We start from the raw sequence: 11,364 nt of genomic DNA, 5'->3' as shown, positions 1-11,364 counted from the left end.
TTAATCGGTATCGGCTTTTTTTGTCCTCCAATAATCGGTATCGGCGTTGAAAAATCATAATCGGTCGACCTCTAGTCTGAAGGGACGTATGCTCTGTGGACTGTCTGCCTGCAGGCTTTTCTCTACACTGTGGAGGGAAAGAGTGATGCGGTCGCACCACCCTAGGATTTTTACTACAGTGCGGTTTACCAATTTACCCAAATACATTTGCTTACTTTTCTCCAGATACCAGCATGGTCTAGTTGCTTGCATTCAAAAGTATCAATCCATAAAGTAACAATAGGCTGCTGTACTTAAGTGCAACTATCACTGTGGTACCTAATGCCTATCTAACTTCTGTGTTAATTGGATGGATGTATGCTCCATCCATACAGAGGTGTTTTGGTGGAGTAGTGATTAATCCATGGGGAACCCGGATAGCAGATCATTGGACGCTGTTCACTAGTCTGAATCCTGAACAGATTCTGAGAATGCTCTCAGCCACGAGCCCCTCAGGCTTTCTAAGCACTCCCCTCAGACTGTGTTCACTAAGTGGAGACTGTCTGCCACAGTCTGTCAGAGAGCTCTGTGAGGGAGAAAGATGAGGGGATGGCAGACAGCTTTGGCTCTCATGGGCTTCATTATCTGGACTTGCAGGCACTAAATGCTACATTGAGGAGTCTACTTTGTCTCTATGTTAGTGTTCATTAGTGACTGAATCAAAAGGAATTAAAAGGACAAATACCACCGTAGGGATGGAGCCAGGTTTCCTCCTGACGTGACGCTTGGCATTCAGGCCAAAAAGTTCAATCTTGGTTTCATCAGACCAGAAAATCTTGTTTCTCATCGTCTGAGTCCTTTAGGTGCCTTTTGCTAAGTAGGGCTGTCATATGCCTTTTACTGAGGAGTGGCTTCCATCTGGCTTCTCTATCATAAAGGCCTGATTGATGGAGTGCTGCAGAGATGGTTGTCCTTCTGGAAGGTTCTCCCATCTCCACAGAAGAACTCTGGAGCTCTGTCAAAGTGACCATCGGGTTCTTGGTCACCTCCCTGACTAAGGCCCTTCTCCTCCGATTGCTCAGTTTGGCCGGGCGGCCAGATCTCTGAAAAGTCTTGGTGGTTCCAAACTTCTTCCATTTAAGAATGATGGCGGCCATTGTGTTCTTGGGGACCTTCAATGCTGTCGACATCTTTTGATACCCTTCCACAGATCTTTGCCTCGACACAATCCTGCCTCGGCACAATTGCTTCGACTTCATGGCTTGGTTTTTGCTCTGACATGAACTGTGGGACCTTATATAGACAGGTGTGTGCCTTTCCAAATCATGTCCAGTCAATTGAATTTACCACAGATGGACTCCAAGTTGTAGAAACATTTCAAGGATGATCATTGGAATCAGGATGCACCTGAGCTGAATTTCGAGTCTCATAGCAAAGTGTCTGAATGCTTATGAAAATAAGGTATTTCTGTTTTTAATTTTAAATAAATGTGCACAAATTTCGAAAAACCTGTTTTTGCCCTGCCTTTATGGGGTATTCAGTGTAGATTGATGAATATTTTTTTTCTTCCTTTAATCCATTTTAGATTAAGGCTGTAACATAACAAAGTGTGGAAAAGGGGAAGGGGTCTGAATACTTTCCGAATGCACTGTACAGAGGAATGTGATTAATTTGGTACAATATGGATCATTCCTTTGAATTCATTAATGGCATGTCCAGTCGTAATATGGCCTGGGTAGAAGCACATTTTTTTCTCCATCTGTAAAGGTCTACATTGAAGGGGGCTTTTCTAGAACCTAGTGATTTTGCTGGAAGAAAAATACTCAATGTCATGTATTTTTCTGTAAGTAGATACCTATTTGAACCCCCCCCCCCCCCCCTAAAAAAAACCACTATGCAATACTACCAAAAACAATATTAATACTAATACTACTACTACTTGTCCTGAGTTTCAGCATGGTCCAGCTCCACACTCCATCACAGCAGATGGCGCTCTCACATTCTGGGCGTTTGTGGACCTGTCAGTGTTGTCGTTTTCGCAACCATAAAAGCGCTCGTTGAAACTCCACGCAGATAACGTGTGTTTTTCAATTTAATTTGTTGTCTGAAGAAAACGAAAGGTATGGTTATGTTATCCAATTGTTCAACGCCAGTGAACGAACATGTATACATTTGTTTAGCTGGAGGTGTAATATATGGCGTTTTGTTAGCCATCTAAATCGTTCGTATTTTTGTAGCTAACCAACCTTAGCTGGCTAGCTAGCCAACTAAAATTTGCTAGTTTGGTAACGTTAGCTAGCTAGCTGCCATATAGGCAATTTATTTGCAGAGTGTCAACTGGCTAGATACCGGTCTCCCATTTGCTATTTATACATATGATCAGTGTAAAAATGCTAGCTCAAAATGTAGTTAGCTGGCTAACTAACTAAGTTAGTCTGTTAGCATGTTGCCAGAAGATACCAGCCCTACTGTTTCGTTACCAACCCTACCGTTCACACCGAACTGCACAGGGGTCGGAACGCAATCATGTTAAATCATGGTTATATTAAGAGGCTGTGGAACCGGCGCCAGATACTGGTCGGAAAATGTACCGCTCAATGCAGGGATGGGATATGCTACTGTATATTACCTTTATCCACACTGTTCCATCGAGTAGATTGAAATACTGCTAGTTTTCTCGGAAAACCGAAATGTTCTGCCTCATGCTAGTTAGCAGTAGCCCCCACACCCATAATGTAATGGGGTGTTGAGTTGAACAAGAAAGGAGCTGATTGGCTAACACTGCCATTCCAAAATGTCTGTGGTGGCTACTGCAAACTAGCACGAGCCTCCATTGTGTTTTAATCTAACCGTGGTTGTGTTCTGACCCAAGTGCAGGTCCGTGTAAACTAGCGTCGGTATCTTCTGACAAGTTTTTATCAGCACAGATTATTCCCATGTCCAGCTGAATCTCTTCTCTGTTTCTAGCCAAGCTGTGTTAGTGGATGAAGATGTTGAAGGGATTATAATGACATTGGTACGATATGTCATTGTATTATTCTCTCCCTTGTTCTCTTTCTGTATAGGACAATGAGTGGAGGATTCAACTTTGGACAAGCGTCCAGTACTGGATTCAGCTTTGGAGCTCCCAAAACCGCAACTGCCCCAGCTACAGGCTTCGGGATGCCAAGTGCTGCAGCTCCAGGTGGTGGCTTCTCTTTCGGAACCCCCAGCACTCCCCAGGCCCCAGTAGCTGCCCCCCAGAGCTCTGGGCTCTTTGCTATGCCCACCCAGGGTAGCACAAACCCAACTGGAGGGTTCAGCTTTGGGACCCCTGCACAGAGCAGTACTCCTGCAGGAGGAGGCTTCTCTTTTGGGTGGGTCTGTTGGATGATGTAGTTTGCGTGGATGTTTGGGTCGTTATATTATCTAAGGGTAGCATTGATGATGAGCTGAACAAACTCCCGAGTGGCTCAGTGGCTTACGGCACTGCGTCTCTGTGCAAGAGGCGTTACTACGGTCCCCGGTTCGAATTCAGGCTGTATCACATCTGGCTGTGATTGGGAGTCCCATAGGGCGGCGCACAATTGGCCCAGCGTCGTCCGGGTTTAGCCGGAGTAGGCCGTCATTGTAAATAATACTTTTTTTCTTAACTTACTTGCCTAGTTAAATAAAATAAACTTGGTAGGTTGTTGCCTGTGTAGCTTACAGTAGGATAGCAATTGTAATGTAGATCTTATAATGCGTTATTTTCTCTTGCTTTTGTCTTTAGGACTCCCATTGCTAAACTCAATCTGGGTACGCCAGCCGCCTCTCAACCTGCACCGACTGGGCTAACTATGGGGATGGCGACCCCCTCCCCTGGGACAGGCTTTGGACTTGGTGGGGGTCTCGCCACACAAACCACTGCTGCCCCTGCAGGAGGGGGGTTCAGCTTTGGGACTGCAGGGGGGCTTGGAGCCCCTGTTGCCCAAACTCAGCCCCAGACCCAACCTGCTGCAGCTGGTGGACTCTCTTTAGGAACTCCTGCTGAAGCCACCCAAATTATGGGAGGTGGGTTTAGTTTTGGTGCAGCCAAGGTCCAGGCCACCACAGCCCCAGCCCCTACTGTAACCGCAGGAGGGGGCTTCTCATTTGGAAACAGCACACCTGCCAGCCTCTCCCTGGGGACCCAGCCCACAAGTGAGTTTTCTGAGCTCCTAGTCATCTGTTTATCAGATCATGGGTAATGTACTATAAATGCCATTATTACTTTACATCAGTGTTTTTTTTCATCCTGAATTATAGTATTTTGTCTTTACTTAGGTCTGACTCTGAACTCTGTGGCCTCAACAGCTGTACCAACCACAACCCAGGTTGGAGGATTCGCTTTTGGCGTCAAACCTTCTGGTAAATGGGGGAATCGGAGACATTTGGCATATATGAAATGAATATCTGACAAATTGTAGAATTTGTTTTGTTGAAACAGTGAAAATGTGCTGTTTTTTTAAAGGGGGTGTGTGCCTGTTTTTAAACTATCAACGGCTATGAGTTTAAGATGGTCTATTATTTTCTCTCTAGCTACTCCAGCCCCAGGTGCAACTGCCCCGGCTACCCAGGCCTCATTAGGTTCTTCTCTTTTTGCTGTACCAGCATCAACAGCAGCTCCTGCTACAGCAGCAATCACAGGATTTTGTGAGTTTTATTTCCTACTAGCGAGCTCTTGCTTGAAATATCAAGTGTTGGAAAACTCAAAAATAAGGTTAAATTGGCTTTCTGACATTCTGTGGTGGAATTTAATTTCTTGACTCTCTTCTGATTAGTGGGCGCTGCCCCTACCTCCGCTGCCCCGGCTGCCACCTCAACAGCGGGAAGTACCCTGGGCTTCATGCTCAAACCCCTGGGAGCAGTCACTGCCACAACTACTGCCCCAGTTGGACCAGGTACTGTACAGGTTCACTGTTTTATCATGCAGGATTATTAGAATAACTAGAGCTTGATATTGTTGCCTGTTTATGCAAAATTGTGTATATGGGGTTGTTCATGCAGTATTTTTGTCATATTGATGAATTCCTCACTCTAGTGTTTGTTTTAGCTGCCCCTACCACAACCACAGGTTTCTCACTGGCTATGAAACCTGCGGGCGCCATTGGCATTGGTGTAACGGCCCCCATCACTGGCGTAGCCACAACCATTGCTACTGTTACAGCAAGGTACTGCAGGGTTCAGCCTGTCCAGTTTATTACAACCACTCACTGCAGTATCTCTCACTGTATTTGTATCCTCAACCATTGTATTTAGGGTTGGGGTTAATTCCATTTCAATTAATTCAATTTTGGAAGGAAACTGAAATGCGTGTACGTAGTCACGGAACACTATTAAAGTAACCAATGTTTAAATACTGTTTTACCCACTTCATATGTATATACTGTATTCTAGTCAAGGCCTATCCTATTTAACTATTGCTCTACATATACTGTATAATACAGATGTATCCATATTGTCTGTACATCCCATCACATACAGTGCCTTCGGGAAGTACTCAGACCCCTTGACTTTTTCCAAATTTTGTTACGTTACAGCCTTCTAAAATGTATTAAATTGTTTTCCCCCCTCAATCTACACACAATACCCCATAATGACAAAGGAAAACAGGTTTCTATAAATATTTTGCAAATGTATAAACTTAAAATATCACATTAACATAAGTATTCAGACCCTTTACTCAGTACTTTGTTGAAGCACGTTTGGTGGTGATTCCAGCCTCGTTTCTTCTTGGTTATGACTCTACAACCTTGGCACACCTGTATTTGGGGAGTTTCTCCCATTCTCTGCAGATTCTCTCAAGCTCCTTCAGGTTGGATGGGGAGTGTTGCTGCACAGCTATTTTCAAGTCTACAGAGATGATCGGGCTCTTGCTGGGCCACTCAAGGACATTCAGAGCTTGTCTCCTTTCTCATGGTCTGAGAGTCTTTAGGTGCCTTTTGGCGAACTCCAAGCGGGCTGTCGTGTCTTTTTACTGAGGAGTGGCTTCCGTCTGGCCACTCTACCATAAAGGCCTTATTGATAGAGTGCTGCGGAGATGGTTGTCCTTATGGAAGTTTCTCCCATCTTCACAGGGGAGCTCTGTCAGTGACTATCGAGTTCTTGGTCACCTCCCTGACCAAGGCCTTTCTCCCCCGATTGCTCCGTTTTGCCAGCTCTAGGAAGAGTCTTTGTGATAACAAACTTCCATTTTAAGAATGATGGAGGCCATTGTGTTCTTGGACCTTCAATGCTGCAGACGTTTTTTGGTGCCCTTCCCCAGATCTGTGTCTCGACACAATCCTGTCTCAGAGCTCTACGAACAATTCCTTTGACCTAGTGGCTTGGTTTTTGTTCTGACATGCACGGTCAACTGTACCACAGGTGGACTCCAATGAAGTTGGAGAAACATCTCAAGGATCATCAATGGAAACAGGATACACCTGAGCTCAATTTCGAGTTTCATAAAGGGTCTGAATACTTATGTAAATAAGGTATTTCTGTTTGATAAATTTGCAAACATTTCTAAACCTGTTTTTATTTCATCCATTTTAGAATAAAATGTAAAGTAACCAAATGTGGAAAGGTCAAGTGGTCTGAATACTTTCCGAAGTGTGTGTACAAAAGCTGAAGAACATACGCACATCCAGGTACTTTCCGCAGGTGTTGGAGTTGTAGGCAAACTCATAGAATACACAGGTTTTCCTTTCTGTACACACATTGCTCATCCTAATATTTCCTAATTCCGTTCTTTTACTTTTTTAGATTTGTGTGTATTAGATATTACTGCAATGTTGGAGCTAGGAACACAAGCATTTCGCTACACCCCCAATAATTTCTGCTCTGTATGTGACCGTTTTGTCACTGGTCCCTTACTCCTACCCCTGCAGTGCTCCTCCAGTGATGTCATATATCCAACTAGAGGGTCTCATTAACAAGTGGAGTCTTGAGCTGGAGGACCAGGAGAGGCATTTCTTACAGCAAGCCACCCAGGTCAACGCCTGGGACCGCACGCTGGTGGAGAACGGAGAGAAGGTAAACAGACATGTCATTATAGTGGCACTTCTCATAACTGCACCACTAGAAGCTAGGCAATGCTATTTGTTTTAATCTCATTTGAAGTTGAACTTTGGGGTCTCTTCATGGCAGATGTTTGAAGGGCATGTTCATCTCGTTGTTACAGATCACATCACTGCACAGGGAAATGGAGAAAGTGAAATTGGACCAAAGAAGGTAGCGGTCAACAGCTTTATTTCTTATAATGTATTTGAATATATCAGATAATTCAGAATTCTGTCTTATCTGTAAGTAGATCTATGGTAATTATTGTCAATCTTTATTGTATGACCTTGTGTTTCTGCTCTCTACCCCGTCCCAGGCTGGACCAGGAACTGGACTTCATCCTGTCACAACAGAAGGAGCTGGAGGACCTGCTGTCCCCACTGGAGGAGTCTGTCAAAGAACAGAGTGGAACCATCTACATGCAGAACGCAGACGAGGAACGCGAGAGGACGTAAGGTTTTACCAAAGGTCTTTCTGAGTGAAAACCAATGCACAGTGAACTGAATCATGACTATGGTTATGTGATATCTCATCTTTATGCAATGTCTCCATCTCTTTCTGCAGGTACAAGCTTGCAGAGAACGTGGACGCCCAGCTGAAGAGGATGTCCCAAGATCTAAAGGAGATCATTGAACACCTGAATACATCCAGCGGGCCAGCTGATAACAGTGACCCGGTGAGAAGGAAAAATAGACCGATGTCTTTTGAATACCTTGCTGCCAGTGCTTTTACTTATGTAAATTGCCTGCATCCGCTAAGGGTCCGCGGTGTAACGACCACCCCTCATCACTGTCAAACGCTCTCTAAAACACTTCTGTGAGCAGGCCTTTCTAATCGACCTGGCCCGGGTATCCTGGAAGGATATCTCATCCCGTCAGTCGAGGATGCCTGGTCGTTCTTTAAAAGTAATTTCCTCACCATCTTAAATAAGCATGCCTCTTTCAAAAAATCTAGAACTAAGAACAGATATAGCCCTTGGTTCACTCCAGACCTGACTGCCCTTGACCAGCACAAAAACATCCTGTGGCGGACTGCAATAGCATCGAATAGTCACCGCGATATGCAACTGTTCAGGGAAGTCAGGAACGAATACACGCAGTCAGTCAGGAAAGCAAAGGCAAGCTTTTTTAAACAGAAGTTTGCATCCTGTAGCTCTAACTCCAAGAAGTTTTGGGACACTAAAGTCCATGGAGAACAAGAGCACCTCCTCCCAGCTGCCCCCACTGCACTGAGGCTAGGAAACACGGTCACCACTGATAAATCCATGATAATTGAAAATTTAAATAAGCTTTTCTCTTTACGGCTGGCCATGCTTTCCTCCTGGCTACCCCGGCCAACAGCCCCCCCCCTCCCCCCGCAGCTACATTCACGAGCCTCCCCAGCTTCTCCTTCACCCAAATCCAGATAGCAGATGTTCTGAAAGAGCTGCAAAACCTGGACCCATACAAATCAGCTGGGGTAGACAATCTGGACCCTCTCTTTCTAAAACTATCCGCTGCCATTGTTGCAACCCCTACTACCAGTCTGTTCAACTTTTTTCGTATCGTCCGAGATCCCTAAAGATTGGAAGGCTGCCGCGGTCATCCCCCTCTTCAAAGGTAGTGACACTCTAGACCCAAACTGTTATAGACCTATATCCATCCTGCCCTGCCTCTAAAGTCTTCGAACGCCAAGTTAATAAACAGATCACTGACCATTTCGAATCCCACCGTACCTTCTCCGCTGTGCAATCTGGTTTCCGAGCTAGTCACGGGTGCACCTCAGCCACGCTCAAGGTACTAAACGATATCATAACCGCCATCGATAAAAGACAGTGCTGTGCAGCAGTCTTCATCGACCTGGCCAAGGCTTTCCACTCTGTCAATCACCGCATTCTTATCGGCAGACTCGATAGCCTTGGCTTCTCAAATGACTGCCTCGCCTGGTTCATTAACTACTTTTCAGATAGAGTTCAGTGTGTCAAATCGGAGGGCCTGTTGTCCGGACCTCTGGCAGTCTCTATGGGGGTACCACAGGGTTCAATTCTCGGGCCGACTTTCTCTGTGTATCAATGATGTTGCTGCAGGTGATTCCCTGATTCACCTCTACGCAGACGACACCATTCTGTATACATCTGGCCTTTTTGGACACTGTTAACTAACCTCCAAACGAGCTTCAATGCCATACAACACTCCTTCCGTGGCCTCCAACTGCTCTTAAACGCTAGTAAAACCAAATGCATGCTTTTCAACCGTTCGCTGCCCGCACCCGCCCGACTAGCCTCACTACCCTGGACGGTTCTGACCTAGAATATGTGGACAACTACAAATACCTAGGTGTCTGGCTAGACTGTAAACTCTCCTTCCAGACTCATATTAAACATCTCCAATCCAAAATCAAATCTAGAATCGGCTTTCTATTTCACAACAAAGCCTCCTTCGCTCACACCGCCAAACTTACCCTAGTAAAACTGACTATCCTACCGATCCTCGACTTCGGCCATGTCATTTACAAAATAGCTTCCAATACTCTACTCAGCAAATTGGATGCAGTCTATCATAGTGCCAACCGTTTTGTTACCAAAGCCCCTTATACCACCCACCACTGCGACCTGTATGCTCTAGTCGGCTGGACCTCGCTACATATTCGTCGCCAGACCCACTGGCTCCAGGTCATCTATAAGTCTTTGCTAGGTAAAGCCCTGCCTTTTCTCAGCTCACTGGTCATGATAACAACACCCACCTGTTGCACGCGCTCCAGCAGGTATATCTCACTGGTCATCACCAAAGCCAATACCTCCTTTAGCAGCCTTTCCTTCCAGTTCTCTGCTGCCAGTGACTGGAACTAATTGCAAAAATCGCTGGAGACTTATATTTCCCTAACTAACTTTAAACATCAGTTATCTGAGCAGCTAACCGATCGCTGCAGCTGTACATAGTCCATCTGTAAATAGCCCACCCAATCTACCTACCTCATCCCCATATCGTTTTTATTTACTTTTCTGCTCTTTTGCACACCAGTATCTCTACTTGCACATCATCTGCTCACTTATCACTCGTGTTAATCTGCTAAATTGTAATAACTTCGCTACTATGGCCTATTTATTGCCTACCTCAAGCCATTTGCACACACTGTATATAGACTTTTTTTCTATTGTGTTGACTGTATGTTTGTTTATCCCATGTGTAACTCTGTTGTTTTTGTCGCACTGCTTGGCCTTATCTTGGCCAGGTCGCAGTTGTAAATGAGAACTTGTTCTCAACTAGCTTACCTGGTTAAATAAAGGTGAAAAAATGTATTTCTACAGTTATTCTGAAGCAAATACATCACATGTTCTGAACTGTGGTTACCTGGTTAGTTTATTTAGGGAAGAGTAAATGTGTAATTAGTTATTCTAACACTTTTTTTTTCTCTCTCTTTAGCTTCAGCAGATCTGTAAAATTCTCAATGCCCACATGGACTCTCTTCAATGGATTGACCAGAACTCGGGTCAGTATTTAACCCATGTGTGGTCTTGAGTAAACAACTTTTTAACTTGAACCTTGCTTCTGATAAAAAGTTGACATCCTTCAATCCATATTAACTCTGTAATATGTCTATCCTCAGTGCTTCTACAGAGAAGGGTGGAGGATGTGTCCAAACTCTGCGACAACCGACGCAAAGAGCAGGAGAAGACTTTTCGCATAACATTTCATTGAAGATTGCAATAATTATCAGAATGAATATGTGCATTATGCAAGTTTGTTTTTTTTTTTTTTTAATACAATGAAGATCATTTTGAGAGGAGTTATGATAAAGATTTGCTTTTAATGCAGCATCAATTGTGATTTATAGAAAAGTACTCCAAGTTAAGGTGTGTGTGAGATGCACTTCCCAAATTTCAACACTGGTGCTGGGCAAATAATTAATTCTGATTAAATAAAGAGTTGCACACATGTGCTCCAATATGCTTTAGGTATCGATTAAATCCGGTTCACTGAAGATAAGCGCTGTAGTGCAATTTAAATGTGAAGGTACTTCCTAATTGAGAAGACATAAGAAGCGTTGAACGATGCAAATCAATCAAATACATGTTTATTTGTCACATGCTTCGTAAACGGGTGTAGACTAACACTGATATGCTTGCTTACGGCCCTTCTGATGAAATAAATAATTGAATTAACGAGGAATAAATACACAGTAACGATAACTTGGTTACATACACGGGGTAACACCACCGAGTCGCTGTGCAGTGCTACGAGGTAATTGATGTAGGTATATACATATAGGTAGGGATAAAGTGACTGACTAATCAACAGGATCGATGAACAGCAGCAGCGTACACTGACTATTAAGAACACCGTAAAATTGAGTTGCACCTAA

The 11,364-nt window shown here is 44.3% G+C and overlaps 1 protein-coding gene across 1 annotated transcript; it reads left to right on the top strand.

Annotated features, from left to right (window-relative positions):
• Positions 1-1,997: 1,997 nt before the first annotated feature.
• On the top strand, positions 1,998-10,957 carry LOC120045101 (nuclear pore glycoprotein p62-like). Its single transcript, XM_038989976.1, has 13 exons — positions 1,998-2,099; positions 3,045-3,335; positions 3,731-4,140; positions 4,264-4,347; positions 4,519-4,632; positions 4,761-4,880; positions 5,033-5,150; positions 6,852-6,996; positions 7,145-7,194; positions 7,340-7,474; positions 7,588-7,699; positions 10,425-10,491; positions 10,609-10,957. The coding sequence occupies exons 2-13, from the start codon at positions 3,049-3,051 to the stop codon at positions 10,698-10,700; spliced, it is 1,734 nt and encodes a 577-aa protein (XP_038845904.1). The 5' UTR covers positions 1,998-2,099; positions 3,045-3,048; the 3' UTR covers positions 10,701-10,957.
• Positions 10,958-11,364: the final 407 nt, after the last annotated feature.

The sequence above is a fragment of the Salvelinus namaycush genome, chromosome 3, assembly GCF_016432855.1.
Source record: "Salvelinus namaycush isolate Seneca chromosome 3, SaNama_1.0, whole genome shotgun sequence".
Classification (NCBI taxonomy): Eukaryota; Metazoa; Chordata; class Actinopteri; order Salmoniformes; family Salmonidae; genus Salvelinus; species Salvelinus namaycush.
Note: the sequence above shows the minus strand (reverse complement) of the source record. Positions and strands in the feature narration are given on the sequence as shown.